The sequence below is a fragment of the Sylvia atricapilla genome, chromosome 13 (genome assembly GCF_009819655.1).
Source record: "Sylvia atricapilla isolate bSylAtr1 chromosome 13, bSylAtr1.pri, whole genome shotgun sequence".
Taxonomy (NCBI): Eukaryota; Metazoa; Chordata; class Aves; order Passeriformes; family Sylviidae; genus Sylvia; species Sylvia atricapilla.
Window position 1 is genome coordinate 6632860 of NC_089152.1, and position 23054 is coordinate 6655913.

The window sequence follows — 23054 nt, forward strand, 5'->3', positions numbered from 1 at the left end:
GCCAGCCCGTGTGTGAAACCCATGGGAGGATTCAGGCACCTCCAGGATTTCAGTTTGCTGTGTGAATGCAGAGCCAGTAACAGGCTCAGTTAATCTCAGGTTGCATTTGATGTCGGACTTTGAGACAGAGGTTTATGAGCATTTGCTGACTTGTTTTTGGCATCTTACTGCTAGTGGCAAAAGCTTGCTTCGTCCCCTGGCTTGCACTTGGAGTGCCTCTTCAGGTACTGGGGTAAACCTGTGCCATGTGCTTATGCTATTTGATAATGTCCCTTGCTTTTCTACTCATAATACACTGCCTTGCTATGATCTGCTTCTTTAAAGAGGAATTTGTTGCAGGTGTCTGCATTTGTAAAGGAGGAAGAAAATGGCAGCTGAATGAAAACAGTCTTTTTGTTTAGAGGGAGGGAAAAGAGAAGTTGAGCTGCATGAAAGCAAATCTGGCAACCTGCTGAAGGGTTTGTAGGGTAAAAGATGCTCTGTGGTTTCATGCTGGTTGTTTCCAGCCACCTGCCTTGATGTAGGAAATGCAGATCTGTTGCAGCTGCAAATAGCTTGTAACAACACCCTGTACTGCCTTGGCAAAAGTGAGCAGGGATGGTAACACGTGGAGATAAACAGTTACCCTTGTGGATTTAATGGAATTAATAGTGTATTTTACAGGTGACAGAGGAATATGGGTATGGCATTTTTCTAATAAGAACAGTGACATAATGATGACATTTTAAAGGGCTTCTAGATAAGGTATAGCATCTCTTCTTGAAGGCTTTTGTTTGAACAAGCATGTGCAAATATTGGTAAGCATCTTCCCAGCTGATGCTGTTTTCCCAACTGATGCTTCCTTCCCCATTGCAGTTTTGGTCCTGTCAATTTTCTTATGACCCCTTTGGTATTGAACGTATGGATTTGCCATGGCACTTAACTGGTTTTTGAAATCTAAATAATACTTGTCAGCCCTGATGCTGGTATAGTGCTTTTCATCTGAGCACTTTACAGAAAAAAAAAAAAGGTAAAGTAAGCCTGCTAAGCTGCAATTTGCTATTGTGTTTATTGACATGAAAGGTCAACAGATTCTAAAAGAATACTTCAAACCAAATGGCTTCTCCCTTAAGCTATATAAGTGCTATGAATAGAAATCAATACTATCTGGAAGTACTTGAGCTTACTTAGTAATAAACTCCATTCAGAAATCTTGAGGTAGGAGCATTCTCTTCCGTATGAACAGTTCATGCTGAGTGCTCATCAGATACCTAAATTACCTTATTTGCTGTCAGTTCATGGGTGATATCTCTGTTAAAGCTGTGCTCATAATACTTTCTTAAACGAGGTGGGAGTTAATTCACATGGCACAATGCAGAAGTCGCTGCAGCTGTCAGCTGAACAGGTTTCACTGGAGTTATGTCATCTCTATGCAATGGAGTGTTAATGCTGGGAGGAGCAAGCACTACTTGTGAGATACAAGTGGTTGCTAGGACAGGCTTCAGATAAATCTTTTTGAGTTCGAATGTGGGTTTGGGAAGAGGACTGACTTTGCTTTGGGCATCTCTTCTTGATGTGGATGACTGCTGCTCAGAAAACTGAGCCTCACCTTCATCCTCGAGCTTCTAGTGCAAGGGAAGCAGGAAAGGTGTGTTTGAGTGGATCTCATGTGTTTGGAGTCAGATGATGGCTCTGGGAAAATATGATGTGCACTATGCAAGTCTGCAGTGTAAACGCTGAATTGTTCGAGCTGTTGTGTAACCCACCCGTAATCTGAGTGCTGTGTTGCAGGTTTTTGTTGCATCATTAAACCTTCTCTTTCATTACTGGTTTAGGACCATTATACAGATCTCCTAATTCATATAATTAAGTGCTGGGCAGCTCCAGTGACATGTTGATTCGAGCAGTGGAGTGACTTAATGTCACAGTTGCATGGCTGATGCTGGGCAGCAGTGGGCTGGGATGGAGACAGCTTTTGAAGAAAGGAGGAACCATCACTGCTGCGTGGGTGGAGAGGTGATACCATCCAGATTACAGACTGTGCTGGCAGCCACCTCTAAAGTCTTGGGCAAGTTGTGTCATTTTTTGTCCCTTTGTGTCCCCTCCCAGCATTTCTCTGTTTAACATCATGGCAGAGGGATTCTTGCTGCATCCACAGGCTCAGCACAAAGGGACCTTGGGCTTGGCAGGAGCTGCAGTGAGAGACGAGAATATAGATTTGTTCTTTGTATTTTATTCCAAGATGCCTCCTTAACATGTAGGAGAAAGCCTTGTATTAGTGTGTCAGTGCATGTTATATGCTGGTGTTTGGTTTCAGCATGTACGTGTTCCCTTCTTTGTCACAAGTACAGTAAAAATTTATTTCTTTATTTTATTGAGTGTATTCTTGTAAACTGTGAAATGAAGAAAAAAATCAGTTTTGTACATGGAGAAAGATTAAACAAGTGAATTGTGTAGGCTTCATGGCTGGAGCAGGAATGCCTTGCACTGATGGTGATTTTGATTTCCTTCTGTGGTGATGGAGCTCAATTACCTTATTTAGCTCAATTTTATGTATAGGAACTGAGAAATAGGCCACATTGATTGGGACAGTTTTGAACAATGAAAGCGTGGGGATAATTTCATAACCTTGATGTCATGGCCTTGCTTTGAGCAGGATGATGGACCAGACAAGACTTCAAACTGAAATTTTCACATGAATCTGGTCTCCAACCACTCTGCCTTCTCTCAGGGTCCATATCCCATTCTGAGGGTGACATATCATCTTCCCAGGAAATGTCTGGCATGTTCCGTCACAACCTGCACCCAGTATTCAAAGGAAATCAGCCCATTCTGTGTAAGTGGGGAACTGTGGTTAAGTGGCGTTTTCCTGTGCCTTTGAGGCACTCTGTTGATCATCTTGTGTTGGTCATCTTGATGATGGCCATGCTGAAGTAGTCTTTGCCTCCTCCACTGTTCACGCTTTGTCTGTTTCCTGACCTTCTGAAGGGGTTTGTTTTGGGCTTTGCCCCATTTTAGCAAAAGGCACAACTCGTTGATGACTGTCACCTGAATATCATGGTAGAGGAGAGGAGAAGAACCTGCTGCAGAATTAAGAGTTTTTTAAAGAGATTGTTTTAGAAGTGTCTGAGGGCTTGAGATGTTACTGCAGTTTGCTGCTGTTTGCTTTTTTTTAGCTAATCAGTCTGATACTGGTTCCCAGTTAGAAGGAGCGTGGTGGTCTTGCCATGGTGGTTTAGTGAAGTGCTAATCCCTTGCACAAATTTTAAACTGTCCACAAGTTCAATTTTAATATCTCCCACAGACAGTCAGCCGTGAAGGTCTTGTGGAAGCAGTGTGAAGTCCTTATCTCAATCCTGATGTAGTTTGACAAGGCTGTCTGGAAAGAAGCAGTTGCTATTTAGGATGAACATGGTGACAGGCTGAAGTTTAAAGAAGAGCAAATGTCAGGACCAAGTCCTGCTTTTACTATAACATTAAAAAAAAAACTAATGGGTAACAAAATTATTATTCTTTCCAGTTTTTCTTTCTTTCAACTTTGAACGATGAGATCTTGTATACCTTTGAAGAGCACTTGTTCAGGACCATGCTCTTGGAGGTGAGGGGTTTTTCACTGCTTGCAGAGTCCCTGTGGCACCTCTTCTGGGGAAACAGGTTGCTGTGTGTTACTGCCTAAGGGGTGTCTGAATCCAGGTTGCTGTCCAGAGGCAAAGGAGAGAGCCATAAAGCATCACTGGTCTCTTTGTTTTGCTGCTTTCTTATGATTGCTGGTGGAACTAAAAATCAAACTTCTTTCAGTTTTGGGCAGGTCTAGAAGTTCTAGAGAGAAAATTTGTGCCTGTACAGGGCTAGAGTGATCAGAGAAGTGCTCTTGGTTTGTTGTTCCCTTGCCTCCCTTTTACATGGGGCTATTTCTGTTTACGTGTTCGAGGCGACACTGTCAAAAGAGTTTGGGTTTCAAAAGTTAACTTAGTGTATATGAAAGAATATTTGTCTCCCCTCTCTTGGTAATCAGGATTGATGGGACTGCAGTTAACATGTTATTATTGCTTGCTCTGCAATGTGTACAGACATGTGAAATATGGATATGTTTTACTTTCTATTGTTTTAAAATTCTTGGCTTTTCTTCATCCAGTATGGCAAGTCAGATGCTGCTCTCTAAACAAAACCCATCATTTACTTTCAGTGGAATGTTGTGTGTGTGTCAAAATGTGGTGAGCTGCAATCTGCCCTCCACTCTTTATGGTACAAATGAAGCTTGATGCAATGGCTAGAGGGTCATGCTGCATTTACACTTGTCCAAAGCAATGCATATTTTTGGCAAATAATGTTTTTTTTCTTCCATTTATGTAGGGTCATAGAATAATATAGCTTGGAAAAGACCTTTTAAGGTCATCAAGTCCAGCCATTACCCAGCTCTGCTGCCAAGACCACCCCTGAAACATGTCCCCAAGTGCCACTTTTACACATCTTTTAAATGCCTCCAGGGATGGTGACTCCACCAATTCCTTGGGCAGATGTTCCAGTGCTTGACCAACCCTTGGTGAAGAAATCTTCCCTCATGAGTAATCTAAGCCTCCCCTGGCACAACTTGAAGCAGTTTCCTCTTGTCCTGTCAGTTGTTACATTGGAGAACGGGCTGACCCCCACCCAGCCAATGGATCCATCCCAGGAATCCAGGCTGTTTTCAACCCAGTGAGTAGCAGAATCATAGACCCATCCGAGTCCTGAGCAACTAGTTTCTCCAGGAGAATGCTGTGAAACAAGGTGTCAAAGGCTTTCCTAAAGTCTAGGCAGACAACATCTGCACTCTTTCCTTCATCTGCTAAACGGGTCACCTTGTCATAGGAAAAGATCAGGTTAGTCAAGCAGGACCTGCCTTTCCTAAACCCATGCTGGCTGGGTGTGATCCTCTGGTTGTCCAAGGAGTGTGTCCAGATTCTCTTCCCTAAGGAATTAGGAAATACAGTTCTGACCATCAGCCAAACTTCTGGAAAGGTCTTGTGAGGTCTCTCCTGGGAGATGCAGTAGAAGCAGAAAATGATGTCCTATAATAAGAATATCACAATGTGCAAGTATAGGCTGTGTATTCAGAGCAAAAGGTTGCAGCAGCACGCAGTGGTACACCCATCAGTTTGGGAGATGAGGATGAGAAGCAGTGTTTTCCTTGACAGCATTTGAGATGAAATTGTGAGGAGGTTTTATAGCTGGCAACAGCCAAAACTCAGAAAAACCCCAAAGGTTTGTTTGGGTACTGGGGACTAGCTGGGTATCTTGTGTATGAAAAGGTTCCAGCTGTGTCAAATAATCCTAAATAATCAGCTGTCCATCTCCCAGACCATTAGTGCCCTCATCTTGGTGCTGCTTTGTGAATTTGTTGAAAGCTTTGCAATGGCAATTACAACCAGATGGTCAGATAACGTGTCTGACATGTCAAAGTGCTCAGATGGCAGACCAACAAAACATGTTACACTTCTCAGAAAAATAAGATAGGTTTGGGTTCAGGGAAGAAAGAACATATTTGAAAAGTGATTTCCTCTGTGCCAGGCACTGGGGAGTGTTTGGGAAGGGTGGGAGTTTGCTGAGGAGGAATCAGCAAAGTAACTGGAAACCCTGAGGTCCGCTTCTTGGGACTGTATCAAGCATATTTAAGAGTCCCAACTGATGCCTCTTAAATAGATTATCAACACAGAATAATTGCTTTTTTGTCTGTGTTATTCACTGCTGTTCATTTAATTTAGAAATGTAACAAGAGTACCTTTTGGTGCTTTTCTTCTCTACCTCTTGAGGTTGTATCAGATGCTGATCACCTCTAAGCTATTGGGCTTTTTTGGTAAAGCAACTCATCTCTTACAGTAATTGCATATATATTCCACAGGACCAGTTAATGTTGTCTTCTGAAAATTGTAAATAGCTGTCCTTAAATTTTCTTTTCCTATCTCTTCATAAAGAGTGTTTCAGTAATTCATCAGTGGCCTGGGTAATTTCTGCTTTAGCTGTTTCAGTGTGGAGGGAGCAAGACCATAAACTGTCTGCTATCAAATAATTGTGTCCTAACAAAAGAGATGGGATTTTCCCCCTATTTTTTTTAAACTCAAGCAAAATAGATTGTGTAAAGGCAGGTGTCAAAAGGACTCTCCTTTACATTCTCATTTACTTTAGTGAGCACTGTGGGATATCATGGCTATAGGCTCTTTTAGGCAGAAATTATCCAGAGTTACAGGTTGTTTGGAATATTGGCATAGCCATGTAGAAACCAAATTTTTTTTATAAAGCTACTATATGTCATCATTTTTTTGTGATAATACTGAGTAGTTTTTCATTTGTAAACCAGTATGAGCTCACTCATGAAACATAATTTTTAAGGCCATCTTTTTAAAAGGTGCTGAAAACAGGAGCTACATTGGTGGTCATCAGCACTTGGTAATATCATTTCCCAGTAAAGGAGGAGAACGAGAAGGAATCCCCATGAGGAAATCCTTCTGAAATGGGTGTGCTTAGGCATGCAGGAGTTGTCCCGTAATGATTTCATGGGAAGCAGAGATCAGTTCTTTGGGGAATTGATACTTTGGTGTGGACAATCTTACTGATTGTGCGGGCTCTTTACATATAGAACTAAAATATATAAGACTTTCTAATGTTACTTGCTCCTTCTTGTAGCAATCTAAAAACCCCCACAGAATGAAACCAAGCAAAAAACTGAGGAAGAATTTTATGATCTATGTTAGTTTTTTATTGCTAAGCCAGTTTATTTTCTCCAGTTGCTAATACTTTCCAGGTCCTGAGCATCCAAGTGAGTTTTCCATACACACACCCTCATTCCTTAGTGGAGATGAGGAAGAACCTGCAGTGATTCACAGCATGCTCACTATCTACCCTGGCAATGTTAGCCATACCCCCAGACCTTGTTGGTTCAAAGGGATAGCAGCAAACCCTGCTTTGTCTGCCAAAATATACAAATAGAGTAATAAAAGCCAAGTTATCCGTGTCTCATAAACGAGTGAAACCACTGTATTGTTATTGTATGTTCCTTGGAGATCAACACAGGATGGCAAATAGTTAATCATTGCTTTATCAAACAGTAACGATCTTCTAAATTGAGGTCCTGAAAATAACGCTACAAAAATGCCAGAGGAAAGTTCCAGTCTGCTTGTTTGTGACTGCGAGGGTGGTTTTTACTGGTTAATGAATCCAAAGAGTGTTTATATGCTCTTAACTGGGATTTAAGAGTTCGGGTAATTCCACTTGCAGCTCCAGTAGTTTGGCATAAGAATGTAATTCAGAAATGTGTGACATGGCAGTGAAGGAATTCACAGTCCTCATACTTTAAGAGGATAAAATATTTTCTGTTTTTCCTCTTAGGTCTATATCTAAATAAACATATTTGTAGTAAAAAAAAGTGCTCTGTAGTGCCTTGCAAAATACTCTCCCCATTTCTCAGCAGAATGGATAAAGGACACTTTTAGCTGTTAATATTAAGAAAAAAACATTGTGTAAAATGGGCATTGAGGTATTCAGGTGATGCAGTTCTTGTGAAGATGAAGGAGTGGGATTTGTTGTGCAGTGCCTCACCTTTCAGTCCTGTATGTTCCCTAGCTAATTCACACAGTACAATTGATTTCCCAGCTGGTAACTAGTTTTGCCATTGTTACTTCTGTGCTCGTAATTGCACTTTGAGGTTGGCAGGTTGGCTCAGGCTGTGAGATTCCCAGATTATGGACGTTTTCCCAACAGGGAGAGTGCAGAGGCAGAGTCTCTCTCTGGTAGAGCAGGAGGAGGCAGTTGATGTGTTGTGCTTTTATTTGGTGGTGTGTGTGTGTGTGTAGCCACAACCTTTCCTGGTGTGGGAACCAAATGATGCTCTGAGATACCCTGATAAGTTTGATTTAGCTAATAAAATCTCCTACACAGCATTTAATAAACTACAGCCCAACCTTGGATTTTTCACTTTTTGTCATTTGATTCACTCTAACTACTCTACCTATGCTTTGGATACCATCCTATGGATGAATCTACTGTGTAGATTTTGCCCCAAAGCAGGAAATCAGTGTGTGGAAAGGTGCAGGCAGCCCAGAAAGGTTTGACAGAGATGTCCTGGTAGATTTGGGCTTCATCTGCTGGTCACCATCTGCCATCATTTACCTTTGTTCTTGTTAAAATATGTTGCTAAAAGGGAGTCCACAAAGAGTTTGGTGAAGTCTGTCTGGGAGAGGCTGTGTTGATGGATGCAAAGGACTTAAGGCCAGCTTAATAGTTTGGGGTACTGTGATGGACAGCAGATCAGCAGCTTTGGGGATAAACCAAATAGCAGGACAGCAGCAAATACAACTCAGCAGAGCAGTTATTCTTAGGTGGTGCCAGAGGCCCATGTGTGCCTATTAATAGCCCTATCCATAATGTGGCCATTGTCCTGTGTGTGCCTTTGGAACCACATGGGACTGCTGCAGGAAGCAACACATGCCTCCCACGTGGCTAGCAAGGGAGAGGATGGTTTCCATTCCCTTTGGTGAAGGTGTTGCAGTGCCAGTTTGGGTGTTGGGACCATTCTCAGCCACACTGACTCTTGCACCCGGTGACTCCTTCTTCTTCTTCCCTCTTCCAGGAGCTGAGTGTTGTGACCTTCCCTGCTTCTCCCTGCTCGGTGTGGGAACGACCTGAAGAATATCTTGGAGCCACCTGTACTGCTTCATGCAGTTAAAGTAAGGTTAAATGTTTTGGCAGCTCTTTCAGGTACACACCAGGATTGAGATGAGGGGTTTGGGAGACTGAGTTTGCCGATTGTCAAGCCATTTGTGAAGCTTAGCCTTGACAGGAGGAGGAGATGCTGATATCAGAGCACTTACACTGATACAAACAAATCCAACAAGTTACTTTGCCATAAAATACAATCTCTTCGTGGTGAAAGTAGAAAAGGGCTATGTGCTGTTGCCTCCTGTATCAACCAGATGCCACGGTATAAAATAGCACTTAACACTTAAAACATCAGCTGTTTTTCCCTAATATTTTAAGATCCAGCTTTCATGTCCCTGAGGCAGGCATATGGTTACAGGATTTCCATGGGATCAGAGCTGCGGTGCCTCCCGGTCGGCACAGCGGCTGTCGGTCTGTCTGCCCCGGAGCAGCCGTGGTGTTGAGGCTTCTGGGTTTGCTGTTCAGCCAACACCAGCTTCTTGGTGTGGTGAGCCAGATCACGGCATGGATCTGACCTAAAAGCGAGTGTATGGTTATTGCAATACTGGCAGGAGCTGTTTTGACTCATGGAGTTCCGCCCTTTCTCTCCAAAAAAGACTTGAATGTGTAAAAACTGTTAGCCTGAAGCAAAGAAACTGCCAGAGTCTTGCCTGGAAATGGGGCTTGCCCAGTGTGAGCTCTTGTCAAGGGAGGGAGAGAGGAAAAACATGGCAAGCTGCCTCACTTCTCCTCCCACTGTCCCTAACCTGTTTACCTCCTGCAGTGCCTCATATTTTCCATGGTCTTGCCTACAAGACCAGTGCTTTAACCAGACTGAATCCCAATCATTTGGTGTTATTGAGCTCTGGCAACAGCTGGGTGGATTAATCATAAACTGTTGTTACTTGTAGAGAGACAAGTCTGTATTGTAATTGATTGGGTTTTCCTTTTTTCAGTGGGGTTGAGCAGTGAAATTATACCTATTTTCAGACTTTGAGAAAGAAATTAAGTCCTTGGCATGATTATGAATGGAACTTGGCTTATCAGGAATGAATAAGTGGCTTGCTGAGAGCTGTCCTCCAAGTTCATTGTGTTTAAGGGAGGAATGCACGGCACCAGCTGCCGAGAAGCAATTTGTGGCTTGATTTGTCATAGTATTTCTTAACTTTCTGCTAATTTGGGGAGCGTGGTGAGTTTCAGCAAGTGGTGCTCACTGCTGAGGAAGATTCCAGACCCTTTCTGGGGGTGACCAAAGGGGATGACTTTCTGCACTCAGCGTCAGCAGTGAAATATCTGGAGAGGCCCAGCACAGGCAGCAAGAGCTTCTCACCTGAAGTGCTGCCTGGGAACCAGCCTCTGCCTCACATCTGATTTCTGGGTGTGCCTCCTCTGAAGGATCTGGGAAAAAAAGAAAGGCTAATTTGGAGTTCAGGACCAGCGTTCTCATACCCTTTCCTTTTTCTACCTGCTGGTCTAGTGTTTCCATAATTGTGCTTATAATGACAATCTTTTCATTTCATTCATAAAGTGGTTACTGCTTAATGAACTTCATGTTAATGAGCTCTGTAACATTTAAAATAGCTGCATAACTTGAAAAAAAGAAAAAAAGCCATCAGCAATGGAGGGCCGGATTTCCACTCCCCGAGCTTAATCCTGTGTTATAACATAATTGTGGAGAGTTGCCTGTCTGGGAACAGCTGCACAGCGTGGGCTCTCGCTTCTGCAGAGCTCCTTGTCCCTGAGCTGGGGTAATAAATGATTTACTGGGGAGGCTGGGACCTGTGGGCACTTAACCCCTTCATCTCCTGAGGGACCAGCCTGAAAGGTCACTTTGTAAAGGCAGTGGAAAGAACCCAAATTTAGGTGGCTGGAATACGTGGGGTTCTGCCTATGAGCCTGCTGCAGAAAGGCTCAGGTGCAGAAGGTGGGGTAGTGGAACTGAGTACAGACTGTGCTTACTTGGATTTTCATTATTTGATGATTTAATTTATTTAAAAATGGGGCTCGAATGAGTATTCTCTCTTTTCTGGGTTAGGGGGTGTAATATTTTCTGTTGCTTAGGTTTTTTTACTTCCTGTGGGATATTCCCAGTGCAATACAGTGCCCTGGGAACAGAGCTCTCATTTTCCTCGCAGGGAATGCCACACCAAGTGACTCCATCATTGCAGTTGCTGAGTGAAGGATGTGCATTTTTTGAGCCTGTTGTGCCTCAGAAAGGATGTTTTTTACTCAGCAAAATGAGCATGTTCTCTCATTGCCTAAAGTATATGTTTAGAGAAGAACGTTTTCCCATAGTTTTGTGAGTTGAAAGAAGAGGAGCAATTATGAAGAAACAGTTTCTAATTCCAGTGTCAGATGTGGTCATGCTGTGCCACGGGGAGAGAGGTTAGCACAGGTACTCCTGTAGGAAACCTGAAGTTTCTGATGAAATTTTCCTCTTCTGGAGAAGTGTCAGCCAGGCTTTTCCTGAGCAAGTCTGCGTTGCCTGAGGCCACAGTGGCAGCATTTGCAAAATGGAGCCTAAAGGAAAAGTGAGTCTGATGTATTCTTCAGAGAAGAAAAACACATTAAAATGTTGGGCACTGAAGCTTTTTAGACCAAAATGCAAGTGGAAACATGTCTTGCATCTTGGTCTTGATGCCATTTTTTTCCAACTCAACCTCTGGCTAGAATTCTCTACTGTGGAGAGTTAAGGTTGGTTCATGCCTTTATTAAAATATGCATTGGGTAACTACCTGATTTGTAAATGGTAGGAAGTTTTTAATATTTGTCAGCATTAAAATGTGTGTGGTGTTTTGGGCATCATGGATTGTTTTCTATTGCAAGCCTGTGTTTTTGGGAATGCAGTACAAGTGCTGTGGTTTGGGAAGCACAGAGAGAAGCAGGGCCTTACTGCTCAGCTCTAGTACTTGGGGATGTTGTGTTTTACTGAAACCGTCATTGCTCAGCATAGTTCCTAAAACAGCACAGCCTTGAGAGTCAGGGAATAAGGTTTTAGGACACGTGCTGTCGTCAAGAAGTGTAGGAATCAATAGATAAAGGCTTTGCTCCTTCCCTCTGCATGTGTAAGGCTGTTAGGCATCTCCTTTCTGTTGACAGCTCTCCACTGTGTTTATCCTTTTATGCACTGGGGTGAAATACTTCCCAAAGCCTGTTCTTGCCTCCCTCCATTCTTCACCTCATCCCATATAACAAATTTGTTTTCAAAGATAACCAGCAACTTGCAGGATGCTTCAGCTGCCCAGTTTGATACCTGGGGGTTTTTTGCTGAGTTCCTGGTTAAACCCCCAAAGTCAAGAATCCCCCTTACAAACATGAGCTGGTTGTTACTGAAGGCTTCCCCACAGTTTACTGCCAAAACGTGTATTCAAACTACAAAATGTATAAGAAGGTATAGACTGGATTTTGTCCATCTGAGGAGGCAGCTAGAATGTCTGCTAAGGATTTCTGGAAGTTAATATTTGAGCCTGAGATAAAAGTCTCATGCATACGTGAAACAGCTGCCCCAGAACCTGTTGGAGGACTTAATTTGAGTATAAACATATGTGTGCTTTTGCGTACATGCTGCTCTTTAATTCAAGTCTCCTGTTAGGTTTTAACTTTATTAGGATGTAGCTACTTGAACTGAAGATGTGGTCTGTGATTTTTATTTTATTATAGAAGCATGATGCCTCCTTTTGAAATGTTGTTTGGATTTTACAAATCGGTATCTTAAGTACTGTTTGTCTTCAGTAATATGTTAGAGGAAAAAATTTACAAGTGAGGGCAGGGTTATATCGGATTACAAGTGAATTGCTTGACAGTATGTGTGTATTGTAAAATGGGAAATTAATCACCCTGTGTTGATGACCCATGGACATTTACAAAAGGCTGGTCTTTCTGTAGCACAAATAGATTCCGGAAACAGGAAAGAGGCTTATGACAAGAGGATGAGATCAGTTTGTATAATTAGAGCTGGCTAATAATCCCTTTTTACTCTCTGTTTTTCCAACTTTTACAGTATCTTTCTTTATTTGCAAATTGGGCATACGAACTGTAAAGAGAGAGCTGCTGTGATTTGAGTTTGGTAGGTTTGTTTTTTGTACCTACTAATAGGTGTAGGGATGGAGCAAGGAACCACATTTGAGAGGAATCTCTGTCTTCCCCTACATGGGAAAAGCGCTGCTGTTGTTAACTCAGCACTGCTTCATGTCTTCCCAGGCTTTGGGCAGGAATGAACTAATGCAGGTGATGATTTTTTTTTTTTACAATTATGAGATTGAAATGGTCCAAAAGAAGAAACCTAATGTTGAGACTAAGAGTATTTCACTAGGTATTAGTCTCGGGTAAGATAGGGCTGGCAAAGCTGAGTTAGGAACTTATAGCATGGATAAGTCTTCAGTTTATTTTTTGATGTGTATGTGTGCATCTGCTTGCCTGTATCTTAGCTTTGTGTTACGCTTCATTATTTTGGGAAGGGTAATTGTAAAGGTTTGGTTGAGGCAGGTGCTGTGGCCAGGGAGTGGGTGCAGCCCTGGGCAGCCCAGCTCCCAGCCCAGGAACAGTGTGGTGCCAGTTCCTGCTGCCAGGAAGCTGAGCTACATTAAGCAAAGCAAGTTAATCTATATCCAGGGTATTTTATTAAATCATCAGTCAATTAAATCAGTGACGCTGTGTTAGCTTGTGTTGCAGAGAGGCTCCAGCCCCTCTGCAAGTGGCTCAGCTCTGCAACTCCCCCACTGCTGCAGGCCATAGTACTGTGGTTCCCAGCACTGTAAAGAAAAAAATCCTGCAGATTTTAGGCAGATTCTGCAATTAAATATGCTCTTTAAATTTAAACCTTTGGGAAGTTTCTTTTCTTTTGTGAAAAGGAATCTGTGTGTGTCTGGTTTTCCTGAGGTGGTTTACCTCTCTGCCTTAGGAGGAGAGTGATGGTAGAGCCAGACCAACAGAAAACATCTTTTAAACCTCCTTTTCATCCCTTGTACCCAAAAGAAACTCCTGTTTTGTCTGTAATTGAATGGCAGCATGTGTTTTTGTTTGCAGACAGGACACAGCTGGGAAGCAGTATCACCTGTGGAAATGCTGCATGAGGGATGTATTTTTATTTCTAAGCAATACATTTAGTGAGAAAACATCATGTTCAGCAAACTAGATAAATTTAATTTGTCTATGATTGTACACAAATATCTGGAGGTTTTTTAGTTCTAGGCTCAGCTGTGATGCTGAACACAATGCTGCAATGTGCTGGTAACTTGTTTATTGCTGCATGTTTGAAATGTGGTTTCTTGTTTCCTCACCTCCTCTCCTTTCCAGGGTCAATGGTGGTATCACTTCCTTGTGTGTCTGCTAAATAAATCTGGGATGGATTGCTTCTCCTAATGCCTCCAGCCTTATATTTCTGACCAGATATACAAAATCACGCATTATTAGAGCTACAAAGTTGTTTTGCATTTGGTAATATGGTGCTTCTCTTAGAGTTTATTTTAGTCTCTGCAATTGCAGCTACTCTATTTATACAAATTTCTCCATGCACATTCTTGAAGAACTGGGCTATGGGTTTATTTTTTCCTGTCAAAGCTGTTTGTAGATTTTGTCCTGGTTTTTTTCAGTCTCCTTTCACATGGGTTTTAAGGACAGGGCCGTAGTGCACTGATTACACTGATTAGAAAGCTCATTCATTTTATGAATGGTGAGTTCTGGTGTTCATTCAGTGTTGAATGAAACTCGTGGAACTGAGTGTGTGAACAAACCCATGTCTTGCCTAATACCACAAGGTGAGACTAACTTACTGCAGGTCTCAACTTTGTAGAAATATACCCAGGAAGATGACCACACAAGAAAATCTAAGTAATAAAACCAACATCAAGTCATAGTTTCTTTTCATTTTCAGAGTTTTTGCTACAGGTGAAAAAGAAAAAAAAACAAAATACAGCAAAACAACACAAAACCCCAAACTAAACCAAGAAGAGCCTTTTTTCAATTAATTGTGTTATAACAAAAAATGAGTGGATTGATGATGGGTAGTACAACACAATGAAGGTCATATACCACTCAGAATAAAAGGGGAATATTCCATCTTAGCAATTCCCCTGACACTAGGGGAGAACAATAAACTTGTGAAAGACATTGCTATTTCAGTTCTCTTTGCATGAAATCATGGCTCCAGCAGGAATTCCTCTGTATAGGGGCAGTTGGTCTCCTCTCTGCTCTCCTCACTTACCACTTCCCCATCTTTATTTATCTTGTGTAGTTTAGAGCAGCAGCTCTGTAGGGCCTGAAGCTCAATCCTCTTGATATTTCCAAGTACTTCATAAATTAACATTTTGTACAACCAGAGCGTGGAGGAGTGCCCTTGAGGACACTGTGCTTTGTTGAATGAGGAGTGATGTGGTTTTGGAATCTTGGTTTTATTTTTGTGGTGCAGCCATATAGAAGGAAGTGATGCAGCTCAGCAAGGGAGGTGAATGTGTGTTCCCAGAAAATCCTGGGATTTCTTTGAACTCGTCTACGCCTTTTGGGCTGTTTGCCTAAAGGGTTGCCTATAAGGCAGGTTTCCCCACTGCGGGTTATTGATGCCCCTGTTAAAACAAATACATAAAAGAAATTCTATTTGTCTTGCTCTCTTGCAGATAACCAGCATCAATAGTGCTTTCCTAATTTCTATGGGATATATGTAGTTTGGACTACCTGGTGAAGTCTTACTCCAGAGCCTTGAAATCAAAGTTTAGTCTCTTCAAAGCAATGTTGCAGGATAATTCTGTAAAAAGTAAATTCTGTTACATCAAAAAAAGAGTGAATCCTCTATTGGCTTTCATCCCAGCAGTGCTGTGATACTTACAGCTGGGAAGCCATCCTGCTTTCTCTGCATTTCTGTTTATCTACTGGAATGCTTTCCATGCCATCTGTAACCATCCGATTCTTCATGTGTTTTTTGGCTGTTCTTTCTTGCCTGCAAGCACAAGCTCTCTTTATGGCTGGGTTGGGTTAGGTTTTCTTCAGGGTTTGGTTTTTGTCTTTGGTACAGCTGAGAGTGCATGGGTAAAGCTTTGCAAATAAGGAATCGGTGTTTATAAAAATCAAATGTTAAAATGATAAATGAAAAGGTCAGGTGCTGAGATTCAGATAAAGTTCAGCAAAGCTTAAACTTGAAGTATGTGTCTAACTGAAGTTTACTTAAAATACCTAAAAACTGAACTTGAAAAGCTTGAAAAAACTCAAACACGTACAACTGAAGTTTATTTAGTGCATGAGGGAGCGGGAAAGGGGTAGGTAGGCTTTCCCAGCTGTCCCACATGGATTAAATACCCCTTTTCCTCTTCGTTGTTACAGTTCTACTCAGTTGTTGGAGGCAAGAGTGGTTGTTTTTGTTTCTGCCCATCCTGTAGATATTCTTTCAGATAAAAAAAATAAATGTAAATTCATTAATGGACAGCTCTTGAGAGTGTCACTGTGTTTTGTTTCTTCCATATGCTTCATATGGAGGCAGGCAGCCAGGAGTGGATGCTGGGGAGCTCACAGAGGCTGGGCAGTGAAACCAGCATTTGATGTAAGCCCACTGCCAAAAAGAGCAATCCTGAACAGGGTGTGGTGGGAAAAGGAAGAGGCATTTTGGCATTCCTGTGTGCATGGTGTTGAGAGTCCTTCAGCCCTACAGGTCCTATGTGGGATGGGTTGGCCTGGAGGAACATTGACCTCCTGTCAGATTTGTCCTCACAATACACGCTTTACCTGCAATACCTAGAAGAAATTAGCCACCTAATGATGGCAAAATTACATGGTAGCTGGGAGCAGTAGGTGAAGAGGATTTATTGCTTTGGCATGAGGGGTTTGTGTCCCTTCCTGCTGCCTGTGCTTATTTGTAAACTTGTCAGGGCAGAAACTTGGTTTGCATTGACATTTTTACAGCATGTAACCAATGGGGCCCTAATTCTGGATGAGGTTTTGGGAACCACAGTAAAGCAAATAAATGATTTTTTCCTTTCTTTCCCTGACATATATTACCATACTCAGAGAAATGAAGAGCAGTCATTTGTCCTCGTCCATGAAATTTTGTGTGAAATAACACAGTAGTTCTCTAGAAGAGACATTAATAAAACTCACTGTATTAATTCTTCAGTGCTTAACAGAGCAGAAAGGTATCTGTCCCATTTTGAGAAGGCTCTAGTAGCTTTTTATTTTACTGACACCTGCAGATTTTTATGACATCTAAAGCCACTAAAGAGCCTGAATCTGGATGTTCATTCCATGTCCTACTTTCCAATTTGCAAAGGCAAGGGATTTCACTGTGTTATCCTAAGGTGGAAAACCTAATATAATTCTAGGAACCTTGCAGTGTAATTGTCTGGATGTATATGGAGCTTGTGATAAACCTCCCAGCCACTGAAATTCAAAAGATTTAGCTATTTGTGAGAGGTACCATTAATGTTTTAAGTACAGGCAGCTGCCACTGGAACAGAATCTGTGGGCTGCCATGAAGGTACTGGGTGGGAGCTGGATGGGGAAGGTGGGATTAATATTTACCTGTTCTTGTTAGTTTGGCTTTGGAGGCAGTTCATGTGCAGTCCAAATCCTGGTCTCACATAGGGCCAATTATTCTCACTGCATTCCTCTATATCTGATACAGCAAGTTCTTCCTGCTCAGAAACATAGGAATGGCTTTCTGGGGCTCAGAGCTGGCATTGGCTGGAAGGATGTGCTCCTCTAATAATAGGAGAATACAAAGTTCAGCTCTTTAGCTTCCTTTCCCTTATTGTTTTTCAATTTTCCCTCATTTTTACACTTGAGTTAGTCCAACTTACTGACTGTATTAGGATCCCTGTGTATCTTGGCTTGGTTATGACCAGTATCATCTGCCTTTTGTTTTTTCCTCTTCTTACTGGATTAAAGGTTTTTAAAGTTTTTAGAGGTTGCTCCGTGCCTGTCCATTGGTTGGAGAAATTCACTTGTCTAGAAACCTAAATTTAGTCCTTTGCTGATGCAGAGTAGTCATTCAGGCTTATCTGTCACTCAGTTTTTATCCTATTTTTGCCAAAGAACTTCCTAACAAGATGAAATATCTTCTAAACCTGCCTGGCTCCTTGCAAACTAAGTTTGCATCCTTAGAAAAATTGGGATGACATGTGCATTATGAACCAAGGAATCACTTTAAGTCACTGATGTAAGGGCCAACTAGTAGGATAAGAGGGAGAAAAAAAGTCTTCCTTCAGGAAGTATTCCCATGATTTTTTGACAAGACCCAGTGTTCAGCAGTGTCACCTTATTTCACTGCTGCTACTGTGCATTTCTCTTGCCAAAAAAAAGCCCGACAAAAACTGTCATGAGTTTGAATTTACAAGGAGGTAGTCTATAGCAATGAGAAATTCTAAAAATCCATATGTGAGGTGAGATTGAAAGCTTGGGGTTTTTAGTCTGATTTATATAAGATAAAATAAATACTCTTGTCTCGGTAATGTTTTCATGTTCCTGTTTACGACACCCAGGTTCAGAACAGGAGAGAGGGGCTCAGGTAGGTCATGAGGGAGATTGGCAAAGTTTGTGATTTTTCGCTTTTGTTTCTTTTTTTCATTTTGAACCCTCAGTAGGACTGGAACTGCCAGGGGTACATTGTAGGGCACAAGTGAAGATTGTTTGCAGAGCTGTTCTTGGAGTTCACCTGCCCAAAAGGCAGCTAATGCTATTAATCCCCTCTTTTCCTGAGTAAGTTCTTGTAAGAGCTGAAAATACAGTGAAAACTATAAGGCACAACCATTTTGGGGTGTTCCTGCTGTACAAAGGGGAAGCTCAGGGTTTTAAATAGATATGAATTGGACTGGATTTAAAGCTCTTGCAAAATAGTTGTCCATGCCCTGGCTGCCTCAGAGGACCTTCTGCAGAGGGGCTGTTTTGATGCACAAGCTTGGCAGCTCACTCTGGTATTTTAAAGCAACTGGCCCCAAAACATGTTGTAAAATAAAGAGAGCGTGTGAGGGAGCAAGGCTGGCTGGAATCAGCTAAGAGAACTTAGGCTGTGGTTTAATTTCTGTCTCACTAAAGGCAAACTGTGGGATTTGGAAAGGAGCAAAGTATGAACAAGATCCTGCATTTTTTGTGTGAAAAGCAGAGTGGTATTTCATCTATTTTAAAAAGGGCTTGAAGTATTTGCAGAGCATTACCAGTTCTGCAGACATGAGTAACAGCAGAAATTCCATTTTTAATTGTTTTGCATTCCTTCATCTTAGGATCCTGGATCTCTTAATACACACATTAAATGAAAACTTAGAGCTTTTGTTTAGAGTGAATACTTTCTGCTGCAGTGGAGGAACTAATGCAAGACAAATTCTGGTTCAACTGATTCAAAGCTTAATATAAGAAACTTCACTAGGTTATAGAGAAATTCCAGGGACAAACTTGAAAGAGGAAAGATTCTTGACTAAAATGGCTTTTGCAGGATAAGTAATGGTAGATTTTGGTAATGAAAAATACTAATGAGAATCACCAGCATCATATATTCAGGAAGTTTTTCCTTTGGAGTATTTTTGATAATTTATTTTCTATGTAATTTTGACTTTTTTTTAACAAATAATGCAGTGAAAGGGGTAAAAAAAGGACACCATATTACCTTGTACAAGGTAATAGTGGGATTTCTTGAGCAGCAGAGAGAACTATAAATATTCTTAAATGATTTTTCATGGGGGAGTGGGGGAATTGGTGGAAGTATTTCATTTAAGGATTGATAATTGTAATCAAAAGCAGATATGAAGGGAGGATTGCTAGGAGGAAAGATGAACTGAGATGGATATGAAGAGGAAGAGAAAAAGTGCTTATTAGAAAAAGGAATGTATTGCTAAAGCAACTTATAGAGAAATACCTACAATTTTATGAAAAATAACTTTAACTTGCTTTTTCTTTTTTGTTTCAGTGTTCTGAGGTCATGAAACTTAATCCACAGCAAGCTCCGTTGTATGTGAGTACCAATTAAAACACTTTTTTCCCTCTCCTACTATTCATACCAAACACTTTGCATCAACTTTTTGGGGGTGCTGTTTCTTTTCTCTTTGCACCCTAAGGAGTTTATTTATATTAATTCAGTTGCAAATGATAACTCAGCTCAGTGGTGACGCTCTCAGGTAAGTCACGGAGCTCCTCTGGCTTCCAGCAGACTGTTTTAGGTAGGTTTTGAGGCTGTCTCTGCAGGTATCCCCCAGTTCTGTTTTTCCTCCCACTTTGGTGGGCTGGAGCACGTGGCTGCGCTCGTGTGACTTGGCATGTTGAGAAGTGGTGAGAAGAAGTGTGGAAAACAGAGCATCCCAGCGTGCAGAGCTTGCCCACTGTGAGAATATTCTCCTGTTTGGAGTTTTCAGCGTGGCAGGGAGGACCTGGAGGCTGCAGCAGGGGATGGTTTGCGTCAGCCTCTCGGAGCTCGTAACCTCCACGGCTCCGTTAATAAGGAACAAGCTTCTCCTGGCTCCTGAATAGCAGCTTTGTTGGGGAACATGGGGACTGTCAAATTAGACCTGGATGTGCGGGGGTGTGTGAGCCTGTGTTCAGTCTGTGCCAAAGCTGCCAGCCAGGTCTGTAGCTGTTTGCTTTCCACATTGCCTTGCCATGCTCAGAGCAGGCTGAGCTGCTGCAGCTCACGGTCCTGCCCACAGACCTCTCCAGCCAGGGCAGAGCTGGATGTAAGGATGGAAAATTTGAAGGGAAAATTGCTTGCAAATGTGGTTTTTAAGGGGAAGGAAGGAGAAGCAATCAGGACTGGTGATAGACCTGTATCTTGGAGAGTGTTGCGTGTTGTGAATAATGGATCATACTGACCTTTAATGCCATGGAGGCTTTAAATTTTACCTACCTTTAATTACCAGCTAGAAGTTTGCATTGGAATTTATTCTCTGCCCACTGTCATAAGTCTGTGCTTGAAGCAAAATTAAAACACTACATAGTGTAACCTGATTTTTTGAGAGTGGCTTTCCAGGAGTACACTATATCCTGAATTTTGAAACTAAATGTTGTCTGAATTTTGTTAAATCTCAAGTATACTGAATTTACCTTGACTTTGAAGGAACATAATTTAAACTTAGGACACATTAAGAGAGAATGGGACTTATGTGCAAATGTATGATGAAATTGCTACAATAGAAACACATGAATTGTGTAATGCAGAATATGTCATTTGAACAGCATATGACTTTGCTAATCTTGAGGCTTTGTTTTCTCAGGCTTATCTACTGAATTAGTTTATTTTCCCACTGTTTTGTGGGGGGTTTAATACTGAAGTGGTACACTTAGAAGTCCTCATCCCCACGTGACAGAGAACTGAGCTGAGGTCAAATGTAGCCTGGTGTAAAATAATGATTATATGGCACTTGGTATAGTGTTTCTTTGCAATGCAAATAGGTTACATTATTAATACATCAGTGACTCCCTTTTCTCTCCTCCTCCCCTGGCCAGGTGTATACACAAATCAGCTCCTTTTCAAAACAAACAAATTTGTTGGCAGCTTAAAGAAATTTGAAAGGTCAAGATTTAGTCTTTCTGTTTGCTCTCAGTATAAACATTTTGTCCATTTTAAGATCAGTTTTGGTTTCCGTGTGTTGCTAATTGACAGCTCATCTGAGAGTTGTTAGGTGCCAGCAGAACACAAAGAAAAGGGAATCTTCCTGGTATTTCTGTTCTTCTAAGGGCAGACACAGCAGTCCTGTGGCCTGGCCGTTGGGAGGCAAATAACAAACCTCACCACATTCCTTCTTCAGAGTGATGGCAACTCCATTTTTCACATACAGGCTCCTAGATCTTGTTTTCAAATTACTGAGAACAGCATCCTGTTAATTCCTCCATAAGGAATCTTGTCTCTGTAAATGAGTGGAAATAACAGGCAATACTGACATGTCAGAGGATTTCCCTGTCTTTGTCTTCTTTCAGGAAAATATGCTTCTCCTATAAAACAAAAACCCTTTTGTTCTTTGCACCTTCGCATCCTTTACACTCTGCCCCTTTTAAGTTAACATTTTAGATTAAGGATTATGCAATTTCATGTATTATTTTACTAAATCTGCTATGAGTTCCATCCATTATATATTCTGTTTTCATCAGCAGCATTACTGAGCTCCTTTTAGGAGGAGAAAGTAAAAAATGATGTCTCCAGTTCAGTTCCTGTAAGCCAATTAGAGAGCTAGAGCATATTTTATCCCATCTGATAATTATCAGGTTGCCCAAATTTCATAATTCATAATTAAGAGAGTTTGGGAACCTGGGATGTCCACTGTACTTGGTGCCAAAGTTTTTTGGGTGATGGAAAAGATGGTATTTCCACATACACACCAATAGAGGGATAGAGAGTCTTGTATTACTCAAATCAGTGTGTATAAAATAACAGGAGACCACCTGCTGTATCCTTTTTGGTACTTTCTTTTGGCTACTTGAACTTCTCTTTACCTCTCCTGTAAAAATCATCTGTCCTTGTGACCCCGGAGAGGTCACGGCCTGTAATGATGAGACCACTGGCCCTTTTAAGTGTGAAGGCTAAGAAATAAAATGGAAAACACATTCTCTAATAATGAGTGTAGTATTTTTGTGATTTAGTGTCTCATTTAAGCCTTGCCTGATTGTTCTCCTGTTGCTGAGGTTGCCAGGAACTGGAGCTCAGCGTTGCTGCAGGTTTGGGCTGGGACAGCTGCTCAGCCTTCGCTCTGCGAACAGCTCCTGTCCCCCAGGAGCGTTGTGTGTGTCACCAGAGCTGTTGTTACCTCCACTAACGAGCTGTTTAAGGAGCTCCCCTGGCCCTGGAGCAGGGGGCTGCTCCCAGCAGTGCAGTCATGGGGCTGAGGAGCTGGTGCCAGGAGAGATAGGGCAGGGAAGTGTTCCCCAATTTAGCTCGGGTGCGATAGCGCGATGCCGGCGCTCACATGGGCTGGAGGGCCAGCAGCTCCCTCACCCCTACCACTGTCAGCACAGAATTGTGGTTAGAAAGGGTGGTGGGAGAGAGCCTGTGGCTGAATATTGTGGGGTGAATTTGAAATAAAAACGTTCAAACCTTCTTCCTTAAGATGAATCGATTTGTTCAGCTACAAAAAAAAAAAGTGCATGTGGCCGGGCAGTGCTTTGGTTATCTGCCCCAGACTGCAGTTGGGAACATCTTTATTGATGCACAGACACTGGATTAAATCCAAAACTAACTTTACTCACATCCCTCTTGTATTTTGGTGCCGTCCTGGTGATATGGGAATTCTTATCGGGCACAGTGTAGTGGATGAAGGACAGTGTTTCAGACCTTATTTGTGGTCTGCCTGGGACTTTGTGCTCAGGGAGCCCAGGGTCTCAAAGCTGAGGGACCAAGCTGTTCTGTTTGCTGGCAGGGCTGGGGTGGAACAGGAGGATGGGAGGTGAGAAGTCATGAACTTCAGTTCTGTTTGGTTTTTTTTTAAGTGCTTGCAGTGACCTCAGTGATC

The 23054-nt window shown here is 41.9% G+C and overlaps 1 protein-coding gene across 1 annotated transcript in view; it reads left to right on the forward strand.

Annotated features, from left to right (window-relative positions):
• The window catches only part of LOC136366967 (A-kinase anchor protein 13-like), a 73396-nt gene that overhangs the window by 19224 nt on the left and 31118 nt on the right, over positions 1-23054 (forward strand). The window contains exons 2-3 of the mRNA XM_066328289.1: positions 8582-8678; positions 19529-19573. Coding sequence (XP_066184386.1) covers positions 19541-19573 — 33 coding nt within the window. The 5' untranslated portion in view covers positions 8582-8678; positions 19529-19540. The remainder of the gene's footprint in view (positions 1-8581; positions 8679-19528; positions 19574-23054) is intronic.